The sequence below is a fragment of the Dreissena polymorpha genome, chromosome 12 (assembly GCF_020536995.1).
Source record: "Dreissena polymorpha isolate Duluth1 chromosome 12, UMN_Dpol_1.0, whole genome shotgun sequence".
NCBI lineage: Eukaryota > Metazoa > Mollusca > Bivalvia > Myida > Dreissenidae > Dreissena > Dreissena polymorpha.
Window position 1 is genome coordinate 16891263 of NC_068366.1, and position 16850 is coordinate 16908112.

At 37.1% G+C, this 16850-nt stretch overlaps 1 protein-coding gene across 2 annotated transcripts in view; it reads left to right on the plus strand.

The window, feature by feature from the left end:
• LOC127853614 (gamma-tubulin complex component 5-like) overlaps nucleotides 1-16585 on the plus strand; it is a 52731-nt gene extending 36146 nt beyond the window's left edge. For both annotated transcript variants that reach the window (XM_052388281.1, XM_052388282.1), the window contains exons 13-22: nucleotides 2121-2371; nucleotides 3103-3352; nucleotides 5756-5918; nucleotides 6318-6380; nucleotides 7773-7949; nucleotides 9887-10007; nucleotides 11365-11525; nucleotides 13187-13401; nucleotides 15653-15753; nucleotides 16422-16585. In XM_052388281.1, coding sequence (XP_052244241.1) covers nucleotides 2121-2371; nucleotides 3103-3352; nucleotides 5756-5918; nucleotides 6318-6380; nucleotides 7773-7949; nucleotides 9887-10007; nucleotides 11365-11525; nucleotides 13187-13401; nucleotides 15653-15753; nucleotides 16422-16465 — 1546 coding nt within the window. In that variant the 3' untranslated portion in view covers nucleotides 16466-16585. The remainder of the gene's footprint in view (nucleotides 1-2120; nucleotides 2372-3102; nucleotides 3353-5755; nucleotides 5919-6317; nucleotides 6381-7772; nucleotides 7950-9886; nucleotides 10008-11364; nucleotides 11526-13186; nucleotides 13402-15652; nucleotides 15754-16421) is intronic.
• The last annotated feature ends 265 nt before the right edge of the window (nucleotides 16586-16850 follow it).

Here is a 16850-nt window from a genome sequence, read left to right on the forward strand (position 1 = left end):
TTGAACTTAGGGTCGGCATTTAGGTTTCGAAATCTGCGTTTAGGTTTCGAAAAATGCTCATGACTTCTTATCAAAGCGTTTATAGGGGGCATATGTCATCTTATGGTGACAGCTGTTGTTAAGGTCTGACATTAATTTATTTGTCAGCTCCAACAAGTAGTCCACTAATTTAAGTTCAGCAAATTATCATAGTATTCAAAAGAACTTGGAAAAATGTCGTTATGAAATCTTACTTAAGCCCTTTTCAGCCATGTTGAATTCATTGACTTTTGCATCATATAGTATTTAAAGAGCGATATTGGGCCAGCATTGCCCTGCTGTTTGACAAACACTGTGGCTGTAAACAAATATTTTATGCAAGCAAAATCATTCTTCAGTTAAGTTGAAAGTATGTGAAAATGATACTGTCAAATCCGATGACTCGAACTTGCTTGGCCGGGATTTCCTCGAAGCATCGATTTTTTTATTGCTATATATTCATATTTATTAATGTCAGATGGCTCGAATTCACGAGGCTCGTATACTTGGATGACTCGAACCCTTTTTACATTCCCTATCACAGTTTTTACACGTTCTTTTGTTTGTTTGGCTTAAACTTGCTTCAGTACGCAAAAAGCTGTTAAGTGGTTAGGAGTGATTGATTAAAGGCACCTATGTCATCGACTCAATCGTTAATTGATTTGAGTTAAAAAACAATTAGACGCCACACCAAACCAACCACCGAAGAAATTGGTGAAGTGAGCCATGGTAGCAATAAATTGAATACAGAAATATCGCCAGGAGTGTGAAGACTCCCAACATGTTCAATGTCTACTTGATGGAATAAAAATATTTGTATCTCAACAATAACTCATTAACACAACACTGACTTACACAATATCATTCTTTAAAGAATAAATGAATACAGTGATGTTAAATATTTCAGCAATGTGTATATAGTGTTGATGCATGTTTGTTTTCTAGTGCCGTTTCTTACATGTACCTGTAAATGTGCTATGTAAAAACGTGCCGATATGATATACATTTATTTATTATATCTGTATAAGTCATACAGTTTATGACTGTAAGTGTAACTGATTTAAAGTTTGATTTATAAAACTATTTGTATATATTATTTTTATTAATTTAAACGCAGAAAGTAGAACAGACTTTTGGCAGTATGAATACTCTTCAACTGGAGATGCAAATCTGTTGCAGAATTATGTTAGTACACAAACATATATTAGAAATTGGTTGGCTCGAATTCCGGATTGCTCGATTTTTTGTTGTCGGTCCCCGAGAGTTGGAGACAGTGGGTTTCAACTGTATTTGAAAAAAAAAGAATTTACTTGTTTAAATTATTAAAACATAAAAGAACCTAAACAGGAAATATCCAATACATAGATTTAAGTAATTTTATCACTTTCATAGAGTTCCTTAAGGATAAACCCTATTAAAGGGATATAAAAATGCATGATTTGGTTTTTAGCGAGGCTGTTTTCGGAGAAAACCCGAGGTATTGTCATAGCCTGCTCGTCGTCCGCCGTCCGCTGTCAGCTGTCCGCCGGCGCAGTGCTAAAACCTTTACATTGGTTCTAAAATCAAAGTTCTTCCACCTACAACTTTGAAACTTCATATGTAGATTCACCTTGATGAGTTCTACACGCCACACCCATTTTGGGTCACCAGGTCATAGGTCAAGGTCACTGTGACCTCTAAAAATAAAAATAATTCTGACAAGCTTTTGCAGCCGAACGTGGCATCCGTTATGCGGTGCTCTTGTGAAGTCTTCCATCAGTCTATAAATTCTTCACCAAAACAACAAGCTTGGTTCTCTAGATGACACATACTGGGAGGAGTCGTTTATTTTCCACTCAATAAGCCTTTCCTGGGAAAATGGGCTTAATGCATGCGAGTGAATCTTGTCCTAGAGTAGGGACGACACTTTCAGCTTTTATGAAAGTTTTTCTTTGACGAAAGTGTCCTCTAAAAGAAAATATAGTCTAGGGTAAAGTGTCGTTCCAGATCATTATGTGGGAACTGCACAGGCTAATCTGGGACAACACTTTACAAACATGCATTTAGTCCAGTTTTCCCAAAAAGAGGCTCAAGTATTCTAGACGTGTGTCCATTCCACACAGAAACAACGAGATTCGTTCTCTAGACGAGACATACTGGGAGAAGTCGTTCATGTTCCACACAATGATGGCTGACCCTGACAATGCAGAGGATCGTTTGGTCACGGACTACAAGACCGCGGACTGGGCCCCCAAATTCCTCCAACCTGTGTTGGAGAAAATAGTCCTCACTGGCAAGTCCATGGAGATGTTAGAAGGCCTGGGGAAGTTGGCCGAAGAAAATCTTGGCTCAAGTAGTTCAGATGACTTGCAAGGTGAAAATAGAAATAGTTTTTTCTACTCATTTGAGGTTTTCTTTTGTTTTTTTTAGAATTACTTATTTGTTGAAGATTTGTCTCACTTTTTATGCCCCCGAAGGAGGGCATATAGTGATCGGACCGTCCGTCCGTCTGTCCCTTCCGTCACACTTTGCATTTAGGTTTCGCATTTAGGTTTCGAAAAATGCTCATAACTTCTATGTCCCTTCACATACCAACTTGATATTTGTCATGCATGTGTATCTCATGGAGTTGCACATTTTGAGTGGGTCAAGGTCAAGGTCATCCTTCAAGGTCAAAGGTAAAATAACATGTATCAAAGCGGCGCAGTAGGGGGCATTGTGTTTCTGACAAACAAATCTCTTGTTTATTTTATTTTTGAACTTGAGGGTTATTTAAATATTGCTTAGTTTAAAGTTATGTTTATAATTTACTTTACCATTCCTAATTCATAGAGGAAAACAATGAACATTTCTCGAACTGTTATCTTACACAAGGGCTATCTTACACATTGGTTAAATACAATGTAGATACAACTTAAGCCGATAAAAAAAAAATACCTCTTGACATTCAGGTAGTCATAAACTTTAATATTGATGTAGAGACTGTTTCATTTATTTTTCTTTGTACGGGTCAATATTAAAGTTCTGCAGTTAAAACTGTACTTAAGTCTTTGCCTTTGGAACTGTATAAATCTGGAAGTGAAAAACAACTATGTTTTATTTCAGAATTCAAGGAAACACACCTGTTTGTGAAATTCCTCTCATCCTTGCAAAGAAATCTTGGTATGAAATCATCCCCAACTTCTGAAGAACAAACAAGGGAGACAACTCATGATGAGTACAGAGTCTTCTCCCCTGAAATTGAAAGACAGATGGAGGAGAAAGGAATAAAGGATGATTTCTTGAAGATGCATTTTAAGAATCTAATGAATACTTCCAGTCAATCTCACTCGATACTTGAAGAAAGTTTTTTGCGGTAGGAATGATTGTGATTTTACCAATTTTGATGATTATCCATAATGGAAATGACTATTTCTTGTATTTTCAAAGTCATGAGACTTATTAACCAGGTTTTCCGAAGGAAAAAACTGGTTATTAGATTGGCGAATGCGGGCGGGCTGGCTGGCGGGCTGGCTGGCTGGCGGGCTGGCGGAACAAGCTTGTCCGGGCCATAACTATGTCGTTCATTGTCAGATTTTAAAATCATTTGGCACATTTGTTCACCATCATTGGACGGTGTGTCGCGCGAAATAATTACGTCGATATCTCCAAGGTCAAGGTCACACTTTGAGTTCAAAGGTCAAAAATGGCCATAAATGAGCTTGTCCGAGCCATAACTATGTCGTTCATTGTCAGATTTTAAAATCATTTGGCACATTTGTTCACCATCATTGGACGGTGTGTCGCGCGAAATAATTACGTCGATATCTCCAAGGTCAAGGTCACACTTTGAGTTCAAAGGTCAAAAATGGCCATAAATGAGCTTGTCCTGGCCATAACTATGTCATTCATTGTGAGATTTTAAAATCATTTGGCACATTTGTTCACCATCATTGGACGGTGTGTCGCACGAAAGAATCACGTCAATATCTCCAATGTCAAGGTCGCCACGACTAAAAATAGATTTTTTTTAAAAACAAACTTACAAATTGGGTTAATTTTGTTTGTTTATTTCAAAAGTTCAGTTTGAGTTTTCTCCCTTTATCAGATTTTTTTTTCACAATGAAAACCTGGTTTTGTGACAATTTTGTCCCTTGTTTTGATTACTAGAATACAATACATGTATTAATCTTGAATCTGAGACATTTTTTTTAATTGTCAATTTTTTGAACTGAGAAATATTCCTTATTTACATATACATCAAACTTAAGTGAAACAACTTTCCATGTCAAAACAAGTGGTATTTTATTGAAGATCTTGATATCATGTAGTTCAGAACACTGTTAATTCTTTATTATAATAAAACATAAGCAACCAAAACAACAGTTAAACAACAGCCATAGTCTGCCTTGACTTCAGTTTTAACAAAGAACCTTTCTGAAATATTATCAAACAAATGGAAGTTAACTTAACATTTCAGTTATGGTATAATTTGTATAGAACTTTAAGCATTGAGCACCGACCTCAATAAGTTGAGCCTTGTTTTGAGAAAACTGGGCTTAATGCATGTGCATAAAGTGCCATCCCAGATTAGTCTGTGCAGTCTTCACACGCTAATCAGGGACGACACTTTCCAGTTTTATGGTATTTTTAGTTTCAAGGAAGTCACTCCTTACCGAAAATCAAATTTAGGCAGAAAATGTCGTTCCTGATTAGCTTGTGCGGAGTGCACAGGCTAATCTGGGATGACACTTTACGCACATGCATTAAGCCCAGTTTTCTCAGAACAAGGCTCAGTTGATTTCAGCTCTGTTTATTAGTCCCCTACCGGTTTTGTCCATCTGTCACACTTTTCTGGATCCTGCGATAGCTTTAAAAGTTTTTTATATTTTTTCATGGAACATGGGTAGATGGCAATATGGACATTATGCACGTCATTTCATTTCGTTCCTACGTCAAAAATTATGGTTGCTATGGCAACAAATAGACTAGAAATACTGCTGAAAATGGTGTTTTTTCTGGATCCTGTGATAACATTAAAGTTCTTAATATTTTTTTCATGAAACTTGAAACATGGATAGATGGCAATATGGACGTTATGCACGTCATTTCATTTCGTTCCGACGTAGAAAATTCTGGTTGCTATGGCAACAAATAGACTAGACATACTGCTGAAAATGGTGGTTTTCTGGATCCTGCGATAACTTTTAAAGTTCTTAATATTTTTTCATGTAACTTGAAACATGGATAAATGGCAATATGGACATTATGTACGTCATTTCATTTCGTTCTGACGGCAAAAATTCTGGTTGCTATGGCAACAAATAGACTAGAAATACTGCTGAAAATGGTGGTTTTCTGGATCCTGCCATAACTTTTAAAGTTCTTAATATTTTTTCATGAAACTTGAAACATGGATAGATGGCAATATGAAAATTATGCACGTCATTTCATTTTGTTCCTTAATAAAAACATTTGGTTGCTATGGCAACAAATCTATATACAAAAAAATCTGGAATTTCTGACAATGGTGGAGCCGGTAGGGGACTTATATTGCTTGACAAAGTCTTGTTTCTTGTAAATCTTTCACATATTCTGTATTTTAAAAACATATTTATCATGTATGTTAATTTGTTGATAGCTAAAGTTAACACATTTCCTCAGTTTAACATTATTTCAAATAAGATAAAGTCCTGATATGCAACAATAAGCATTTTTGTCTGGAGTTGAATTTACACGGATAGAAGATATAAATTCCCTCATCCATCTGTTTTTCCAGGACGATGCACAGTCTAGACATGGACAGCCTGCGCCCAGTGGAGCTGATCCTACAGGAGAGTCTGTACCCGCACATTCACCGCCAGTACGAGCGCGTCTGCAGGAAACTGGTGGACACGATGAAACAACAGTATCATCTCATGGAGTATCTGCAGTCTATGAGGGTACTTACATGACAAAACTGGGCTTAATGCGGGAAGTGTTGGACCAGATTATCCTGCAGAGTCCACACAGGCTAATCACGGATGACGCTTATTGCTTTAATCTGTTTTTCTGTTAGTAAGGTGTAGTTTCTAATCAAAAATTTAGTGTAGTTTAAAAGTGTTGTCCCTGATTAGCCCACACAAACTGCACTGGTTAATTTATTTTTCATTCATTAAAAGCTTGGTATTGCAACAACCAGTGTGACTTTTGATTTTTTTTTCCGCAATATGAATAACATATCAATAATCAAATCATATATTGTAATAAAGTTAAATTAATTTTAATAAAGTAGTTGTGTTGATGTTATCGTAACTTATTACTTGTGTCTTGTTCATTTATGTGTTCTATGTGGATTTCAGCGTTTCTTCCTGATGGAGTCCGGGGCATGTCTGTCAGTCTTCTACACAGAAATATTTGAAAAGGTACAAGCTCAGCTCTTCTTTTGTGTGCAATACTAAACAAAATAAGCAACAATAATACTATTATACAAATATAATCAAAATGAGCATCTTAAGTTTGATTGCTAGCCTGGTCAGATTTTGAATGGAATATGGTCATGAAATTATTTCTATGGCCCAAGATAGGCAGTTGTCATTTACTGCCATAAGCAAGTGCACTAAGTACTGATAAAACACTTATATCAGCTATTCTTGCAGAGTAAATGTGTTGTAGGATAATTATAACCAGTTTACTGACTGGATCAAGATGAAAATAAAAACTATTAATAAAATTCAACATCAAGAAAGAAACAAAATAAACAAAAAATGTATCTTTTGATGAAAAGTGTAAAGGTTTTGTAGTTGGGTAAACAGATTTGTACACACACCAAACCTCAAGTTTGGACTGGAAATAAATCCTGTTACTGTTATATGAGCCTTGTTCAGATAAATGGGCTTAATCCATTTATGCCTAGCGTCCTAAAAAAAGGACATTGCAAACAGCGTAGACCCAGATGAGACGCCGCATAATGCGGCGTCTCATCTGGGTCTGCGCTGTTTGCTTAAATGAATTTCTTTATGAAATATTCTAAATATAGAAATAAATATACTTGACACCCCTAATTTTGGAAATAAATTGATCCAATTTAGAAGGATGGGAGAGTACACTGGGCATAAATGGGTTAATGTATGTGCATTAAGTGTCACCCTAGTTAGCCTGTGCAGCCTGAGCTAATCTGGGATGACACTTTACACTCATGTTTTAAGCCCAGATTCCCAGAATGGAAATTTAGTTTTGCAGTCCAAGTAGGGCAGTAGTCATGGGTATGTGCACGAAGTGACACAACTGTATAAACAAATCCAACAAAGAATCATAATATGCAAAATGAACACCCATTTTAGTGCACAAAGTTAAGATTATTTTAGCAGGTGTACAATTTTGTGCAAACCAAAAACTTTAAATTTTTCTGGGAAATAAAACCTATCACTTTATATGGGACTTGTTTTGGGAAAACTCATTGTCGAATACCCCAGCTGCTGATTACGCTCCGCTCATCTATCTAGAAATGGAGAGTTATGAAATGAATAGACCGGGGATGTCCGTCAATGGGGAAAACTTGGCTTAATGCTTGTACATAAAGTGTCATCCCAGATTAGCATGTGCAGTCTGCAGAGGCTACTCAGGGTCGCCACTTTCCTCCTCAACTAGACTTTTGTTCAGAAGAGACTAAAGTAAAACAAAAAATCCATAAAAGAGGAATGTATTGTCCCTGATTAGCTTGTGCGGACTCCACAGGCTAATCTGGGATGACACTTAATACACATGCATTAAGCCCCGTTTTCCCAGAATGAGGCTCACATGTGAGAATTCTCCAGATACGTCGTCATGAGCATTGGAAGGACTCCACCACAGTGACCTGGGCCCTTCACGAGGCCATCGACCCCTACTTCCCCGTGGAGGTGCCCCGTCTGTCAGTCGCCTTGGAAACCAGTGATGACCCTAATGACCTCCAGCCCATCAACATTACCAACTGCCTCTGTCTGCAATATGAGGTATGGCTGGTAACAATGTTAATGGACAGGGCTTCTCAATCTCTTCATGAATACATTAAAGCTTTGTCACTGATTAGCCTGTCCAGATTGCACAGGTTAATCTGTGACAACACTTTACATACATGCGTTAAGCCCCATTATCTCAGAGTGAGGCGCATATTCTTGAAGCTAGAAACACAAATAAGATTATTTTTGAGGGATGACCATTTTGGTTCAGGACTAAACGCTGAACGAAAGTACCTCATAAATCAATGTGATATTTTTAATAAAAATAAAAATAAACTCTTACTAAATAAATGTCAATGTTCATTCATTTGATTTCATTTGATTTCCGAATGTTATGACTTAGAGTGGACATTTTAATGGGGCATGAGATATGGAGACATTAAATTTTGTCATAACTACCAAGTTGAGGATTCATATTGCAAACTAGATTTCTTGTGTAAATTTGCTTAGATAATTTATGCAAATATCATTGCACATGTGCTCAACTTCGAATTCATGAACTTTGAATGATTTATCTTGTGTGAATCCGCCAACATCTATCAAGGATATAAAGTACAAAATTGCTTGCAATAACATTTAGGTCAAAGTCAAGGTCATCGTAACTAAAAATAAAAAATAGTTTCCAGTGAATAATTTGAATTAGGGTGAGGGTATTGCGCTGCAATTTGTATGAGTTAGCTTATATGCAGACAGAGCATTGAGTTTATTTAAGGCGGGTTAAAGGTCAAGGACATTGTATTTAGAAATTGACAAATTGGTTTCTGCTTAATAAATTGAATTTTGAGAAAGATTTTTTACTGACATTTTGTGCATAGTTAGCTTACATATATACCTTGTTTAGGATTCCATATCAGACTAGTTGGGTCAAGATTTAGTTCCCTGTTTCTTAAATATAATAAAAACTGTTTCCTTCAAAAGATTGAGTTTTTGGGGGTATTTTTATACAATTTTGTATGGTGGTAGCTAATTGCAGACCTGCTGCGGATTGCATTAAGGACTGTTTTTTTTCAGGTCAGTGGCACTTTTACTTGCAATAAAATGTTTGCTTAAAACTTGAGTTTAGATTTAGGTACATGGCTGAATTTTTATGCTCTCCCTTAAAGAAATTTGGGGGGAGCATATAGTCGCTGCTTCGTCTGTCCGTGCATGTGTATGTCCGTCCGTCAGATGCACAATTTTTGTCCGGGCTATTTGTCAGCAATTAATGACTGGAATTCAATTAAACTTTATGGGAAGCTTTACTACCAAGAGGAGATGCGCATATTATCAGCCGGTTCTGGTCTGATGATTTTTCACAAAGTTATGGCCCTTTGAAATTTTACATTGTACATATAGTGCAATTCTTGTCCGAGCTATTTCTCAGCAACTTATTACGGGAATTCAATGAAACTTTATGAGAAGCTTCACTACCAACAGGAGATGTGCATATTATCAGCCAGTTATGGCCGGATGATTTTTCACAGAGTTATGGCCCTTTAAAATTTTCTATAAACTACATATAGTGTAATTCTTGTCCGGGGCTATTTCTCCCCAACTACTGACTGGAATTCAATGAAGCTTTATGGGAAGCTTAACTGCCTTGAGGAGACGTGCATGTTATTTGTGGGTTCTGGTTAGATGATTTATTTAGAAAGTTATGGCCCTTTGAAATTTTTAAGTTGCTAAACCATCCATCGTATTATTTTGTCCAAAGTTATGCCCCTCAAGAAGTTTCCTTTTATCTGAATATATAGTGCAATATTGTGACAAGAAAAAACTTTGGGTAGCATCACCCGTCTCCGACGGTTTCTTGTTCATAATTTAGGGGATTTCGGTATTGGGTAGATTTTAAGAGTATAGTCCCTTAGCGGACTGCACCGGCAAATCTGGGATGAAACTTTACGCACATGCATTAGACTTATTTTCCAGAATGAGGCTGATTTCAATTTCAGATCCCCAGTCCTGTAGATGTAGTGATCAATGAAAGATGTCAAGAGATCTACAACCAGATCTTCTCATTCCTGCTGCAGATCAAACGGGCAAAATACTGCCTCGATGAACTTAGATTCTATGGTGTGTATATGATATGAACTGATTGTTTTATCGTTAGGGGTACACATAAGTGTGCTTGGTACAACAAAGCCACAAAGCCTCTGAAATAAGTGATTGATATTGACACGGGGTTATTCAAGAGTGACTAATTCACAACCCCGCGCATCCTCTCTGCCTTTGGGCCACACTCTGATACTATTCTGCTAAGAATTTTGGTCAAAGGGCAATAAAAATGTTATCAGTAAGGGTGCATGGCTGCTTTTGCCTTTAAAAATAGCAGAGTGGCGCTTCAGAACGGCGGTATTGCACAGCGCCATGCAAAAAGGGCCCAGAAAAACACTACTGAGTTGTGTACACAGTATAGGATAGGAACTGAGTTGAGTACAGAGTTTAGAATATGAACCAAGTTGTGTACAGAGTATAAGATATAAATAGAGTTGTGTTCAGAGTATAGGATTTGAACTGAGTTGCGTACAGAGTATAGAATATAAACTAAGTTGTGAACAGGGTATAAGATATAAATTGAGTTGTGTTCAAAGTATAAGATATGAACTGAGTTGTTTACAAATTATAGGATATGAACTGAGTTGTGAACAGAGTATAATATATGCACTGAGTTGTGTACAGAGCATAGGATATGAACTAGTTGTGTACAGATTATAAGATATGAACTGAGTTGGGTACAGAGTATAAGATATGAACTGAGTTGGGTAAAGCATATAGGACATGAACTGAGTTGTGTACAGCGTATATAGGATATGAACTGAGTTGTGTACAGCGTATATAGGATATGAACTGAGTTGTGTACAGCGTATATAGGATATGAACTGAGTTGCATACAGCATATAGGATATGAACTGAGTTGTCAGTTGAGTTCCATATTTTAGCATATAAATTAAGAAATTTAGTTACTTTGGCAAGCTTTCAAAAGGAATTTCTGGGTTGTCAGATATTTGACAATGTTACTTTACCAAAATAAATGTCATTGGATGGGTCTGTCTATATTTATTTGGCCAATACAATATCTTAATATGTTGTATTACGCATATGTAATAAAATTTCTACTTATACATGCACATGTTTATACAATATGGCATAAAATACTGAATCAAATGAGTTCTGATACACATGAATGTTTTGTTTGCCACAGAACTGCTCAATAAGACTAGCTGCAAAAAGATACTGTGAAACCAATTTGTATCATATCAACAAAATTAAATGAATCCTGAATTCCAAGGAATGCAAAGATATAAGTCGTTGAGAAGTCACTCAATGGCCAATTCAATAAGTTATAATAATTGACAGTCACATCATGGCACTGTAATCTTATTCACTGGATGTGAGAACATGTATGAGTTGTAAATGGTGTACATTTCAGACGTTGCAAAGGCCAGTCCAGTGATCTCGAGCACGGATCAGATCCTCAAGTCTCTGAACCTGGACACGACCCCTCGCGCGTCCAAGATCCACCGCATGCACCTGCTACGTATGAGGCTCATCAACTTTGTCAACAACCTACACAACTACATCATGACCCGGGTACTGTACCTGCCTGTGCTTTAACCCTTTCCAACTCAGACGCCAAGTGAAAATGGCTTTGTGCAAACAGCATAAAACCAGAACAGCCTGCGAGTAACTTGCAGTCTGTTCAGGTTTAATGCTGTTTGATGCTCATCAGTATCTAAGGGTAGGAAATAAAGGCCTTAAAAACTTGAAGCTAGTTAGAAAGGTTTTTAATAAAATTTAACTTCCTACAAACACATCTAAATACGTTTTTTAAGTGGTAAAGGGCTAAATAAGCAGACCATAAATATGTGTCTTGTTCTGAGAAAACTGGACTTATTTCATGTGCGTAAAGTGTTGTCCCAGATTAGCCTGTGCAGTCCGCACAGGCTAATCAGGGACGACACTTTCCGCTTTAATGGTATTTTTAGTTTCAAGGAATTCCCTCCTTACCGAAAATCAAGTTTAGGCGGAAAGGGTCGTCCCTGATTAGCCTGTGTGGACTGCACAGGCTAATCTGGGATGACACTTTATGCACATGAATTAAGCCCAGTTTTATCAGAACGAGACACATATGTTGATATGAGCCTTGTTCTGGGCAAAGCTGGGTTTAATGTGCGTTAAGTGTTGTCCCAGATCAGCCTGTACAGTCTATAGTCTGGGTTTAATGTGCCTTAAGTGTTGTCCCAGATCAGCCTGTACAGTCTATAGTCTGGGTTTAATGTGCGTTAAGTGTTGTCCCAGATCAGCCTGTACAGTCTATAGTCTGGGTTTAATGTGCGTTAAGTGTTGTCCCAGATCAGCCTGTTCAGTCTATAGTCTGGGTTTAATGTGTGTTAAGTGTTGTCCCAGATCAGCCTGTACAGTCTATAGTCTGGGTTTAATGTGTGTTAAGTGTTGTCCCAGATCAGCCTGTACAGTCTATAGTCTGGGTTTAATGTGTGTTAAGTGATGTCCCAGATCAGCCTGTACAGTCTATAGTCTGGGTTTTATGTGTGTTAAGTGATGTCCCAGATCAGCCTGTACAGTCTATAGTCTGGGTTTAATGTGTGTTAAGTGATTGTCCCAGATCAGCCTGTAAGTCTATAGTCTGGGTTTAATGTGCGTTAAGTGTTGTCCCAGATCAGCCTGTACAGTCTATTGTCAGGCTTATCAGGGACAATTTTTTTTCGGCTTAATGTTTTTTTTTGTTGTAAAGGAAGTCTCTTCTTAGCAAAAATCCAGTTGTCAGGCATAAGTATGTGAACTAAGTTCTTGTTAAATGCTAATGTCAACTTATTTTGTAACCAGGAAAGTGTAAGTTAACTGACTACCATAATATGATTAAAGGCATGTGATTATTGTTAAACCAGGGGAAACAATCAAAGAAACATATCGCATGAAAAATAATGATTGCTCAAAATCGAAAGAGCTTCGTTTTGAGTAAACAGGGCTTAATACATGTCAGTAAATCATCGTCCTGGATTAGCCTGTGTAGTAGACACTGAGTAATCAGGGGATTTCATTTTCAGCTTTAATGTTTTATTTACGGAGGTCTCTTTTTCACGAAAAATGCAGTTTATGCAAACAGTGTCGTCCTTGAATAACTTGTGCAGACTGCACTTGCTAATATGGGATGACACTTTAAGCACATGCAGCATTAAGCCCAGTTTTCCCATATCCAGGCTTTTTTGTTCATGGTTATATCATTGATGCAGATTCTACACAGTATTGGCCTGGACTTCACACGGGACCTTGCCAAGGCGTGTGACCTTGACCAGATTATCGAGGTGCACGCTGCGTACATCCGCAAGATCCACCAGCGCTGTCTGCTGCACAAGAAGAATGCATTCTTGAAGGAGGCTGTGCTGAAAGTGCTGAACCTGGCGCTGAGATTCCAGCGTGAGTGGGATGGAGGCATTGATAATATCAGGTATGATGTTTTGGTTTAATGATAATGGAGCATATATCAGGTGCACAGGATTGATGTAATCTATTTTGCTTATTTTGAGCTTAACGTTTTCGGAGACAACCCGAGGTATTGTCATAGCCAGCTCGTTGTCCGCCGTCTGACGTCCGCGTCGTGCTAAAACCTTAACATTTTGTTAAGGTTTTGAACATTGGCTCTAAAATCAAATTGCTTCCACCTACAACTTTGAAACTTTATATGTAGATGCACCTTGATGAGTTCTACACGCAACACCCATTTTTGGGTCACTAGGTCAAAGGTCAAGGTCACTGTGACCTTTACAAAAAATAATCTGACAAGCTTTCATTTATTCAAAACTGCACCTGTAGCCGATCATGTCACCCGTTATGCGGTGCTCTTGTTATGTTTAATGTTACACATCCTTTATGATAACATTATTTTATGCATGTGAAAATGAGACGAAAATTCACCTTGTTTTTAGCATCTAAATACCTGCTAAGTGGTCTAACTAAAGCCGTCACCGTGTGGCACAATACTCTCTACCTGATAAATACGCGTTTTTTTCAAGGCACAATTAATTTTGCTATTTAAATGCTTAAAATGACGTTTAACGTATTACATTGCATGAACACATGCGGTTATAATTTTTCTAAACTGTCGAGTAAACATCCGGTATTGATGCTATTTAAAGTTATGATGCAATAGACATCCAATCAAGACGAGGGTTTTCCATCTGAACATGCGTTAATCACGTTCCGGAGTACTGAACTGTACATGTACATTTTCCCGAAGAACGTTCTTTCAACCCACAAGATCCCTATTGTTGTGTCGCCTGCTACAAAGTACAAAATGCGACATATAGCGATCACTACTCCATCGTCTGTCTGTCTGTCACAACTTTTGTCATTCAGAATATGCCTGCAATAGACGTGTATAAGGTCAAGCATGAGGCATAAAACGCACCAGAATGCGCTATTTGATGCTTAAATTTGTAAAAAAAAACGGGGATAAAAATACTCGCCCCCTCTGCCGCCCCAATGTCAATTTGCTTCCGACGCCCCTGTGAAATGCTAATGATAATGACTGTTTGAGTTCAATGATAGAACAACATTCTGCATATTTGCGATGGTTTATATACGCAAAATATAACTCAATGCATTTTGGAATGTTGTTTGTAAAAACAATTAGTATTTCGGCCTTTCGGCCGGCTGTGTATTAACTGCAGTTAATTGATGTTAAAGTGACAGTTAAAGTGACAGGTCTTACTCAAGTGTTAATGGCTAACGACATTACACACGTGTGATCATTGATGCAATTAACGGATCAATATCCTACCATACAGTATCGGAAGCAGCCGGGTAAAGCGGGACGGTGAAGTATCAAAGAAAAAATTTATCACCTTTTGCCGACACTGGAACAGTTATTCCCACTTCGAGATAAATGACAGTAAATACATGTAAAATCAGGACTCTGGACAAAATTTTATATCGAGATATCGAATTATTCGACATAACGAAAATCGAGATATGCAATGTTTATTAATATAGATAAAGAAGGAAAAAAAGTTGGTCGACATATTGAGAATATCGAGATATCCGATGTCGAGATAACGAGAGTGGACTGTATATATATATATATTGGGGGTAGCATATTGTTCATAAACAGGGGTTTAAGTTAAAACTGAGTATAGAGGAAATGTTTTTGTTTAATAACATGCTGCATACTTCTTCTTTAAACAATTTGTTTTATTCGCCTAAATATTGATTTTGTTATGTATACTTCTAAACAGTTCTCTCTTAAATCACTTTGAAGCGGACCTTTGCTAGCTGTTATTTGGTCAATATACCTTTCAATAAGTGACTATCATATTCTAGGCCGTATTGTCTTACTGAGCTGTATCCTTTTCTGTATTTCACACAAATGGAGGAAGTTCAGTATCTGTAAGTGTGTTGATAAAGAGCATTGACTGTTTATATGAGCCATTTTCTGGAACATTTGTGCTTAATGCAAGAGCATTAAGTGTCCTCCCAGATGAGCCTGTGTAGTCTGCACAGGCTAATACGAGACTTCACTTTCTTCTTTTATAGAATTCTTCATTTAAAGGAAGTCTCAAATACAACAGTCTAGGCAAAAGGTGTCATTCTTGATTAGCCTGTGCGGACTGCACAGGCTAATCTGTGATGACACTTTCCGCGCATGCATTAAGCCCAGTTTTCTCAGATGGAGGCTGCTATGACACAAGTGGTTGTTTCAGTATGAAGCAGATAGAGGGGACAGAAACAGAGTTCTACCGCTGCATCCATTTCCTGCGCTCTTTCCTCAACTCTGTCATCCAGAGAGGGTCCTTCCCACACTGTGAGCTCATTAATGCACTGCATTCTCATTTACCCTTCAAAATGAGCTTTTCTCTGGCTGGGAAAACGGGGCTATATGCATGTTTGTAAAGTGGCATCCAGTGTTGGCCTGTGCACTTTGCACAGGCTGATTAGGAATGTCACTTTTCGCTTTATTCGATTTTTTTGGTTCAAAGGAAGTCTCTCACAATGAGAATCCAGTCACAGGCTTATCTCAGACAACTTTTTACGCCCATGCATTAGCCGTGTTTTCGCAGAGCAAAGCTCAAATCTTTACATAGTCTCTATAATACATTCTCCTTTTAAGACTGTGAAATATACCCAATGTAAGGCAGACGGTATTTTCTACTGAAGTGATGTTACTGCAACAGTTGTTTTTCTCACTAGTCAGAATATCGGATATTTCCAACAGCAAACTATAGCTTTTTTACCCCAATAATTAGATTTACTTCCCCGAGTCTAATGAAAATATTGTGGAAAAACTTATCAATTTAATTTTAGTTCTGTAAATTAAGTCAAATGAATAGTTATTAAGCAAATACATTTTTAGATAAAGAATTCATATATAAATTTATTTTCATAAAATGGTAGTAATTTATGAACATTAAAATATTTCCTAAAAGAAAATTACCAAGTGTATTTAAGTGTTTGATTTTTTTTGTATTTCAGTGGAGTCCCTTGCCTTTGGGCTGGAGAATTTAATTCCAAGATAGAAGTGAACATTAATTCTGTTTGAATGTTAAAGTTGTGAGCCACGTCTACAGATCTGATATTTTTTATATAATGCATTTCGAATGGATTCATATTTATTGATGATTACAATTTAAAAAATCTTTTGTTTGTCTCTTTTTTTTTTAATATACATAGAGGATATTTGCTGGATTCAGTGGATTAATTCATTTTAATTCACGAGTGATCATAGAAAATAATATTTTCACGAGTGGCACATTAAAATCTATAAACCACCAAACCCAACAAATTTTCTTTTTATCTTATGCTCTTTTTCACAGTTTATATACATTGTTAAAGAGTTTAACCAAAGAATTTCGCTGGGAAAATGACGTCATTTCGTAAAAAAAAATGACGTCATTTAACATA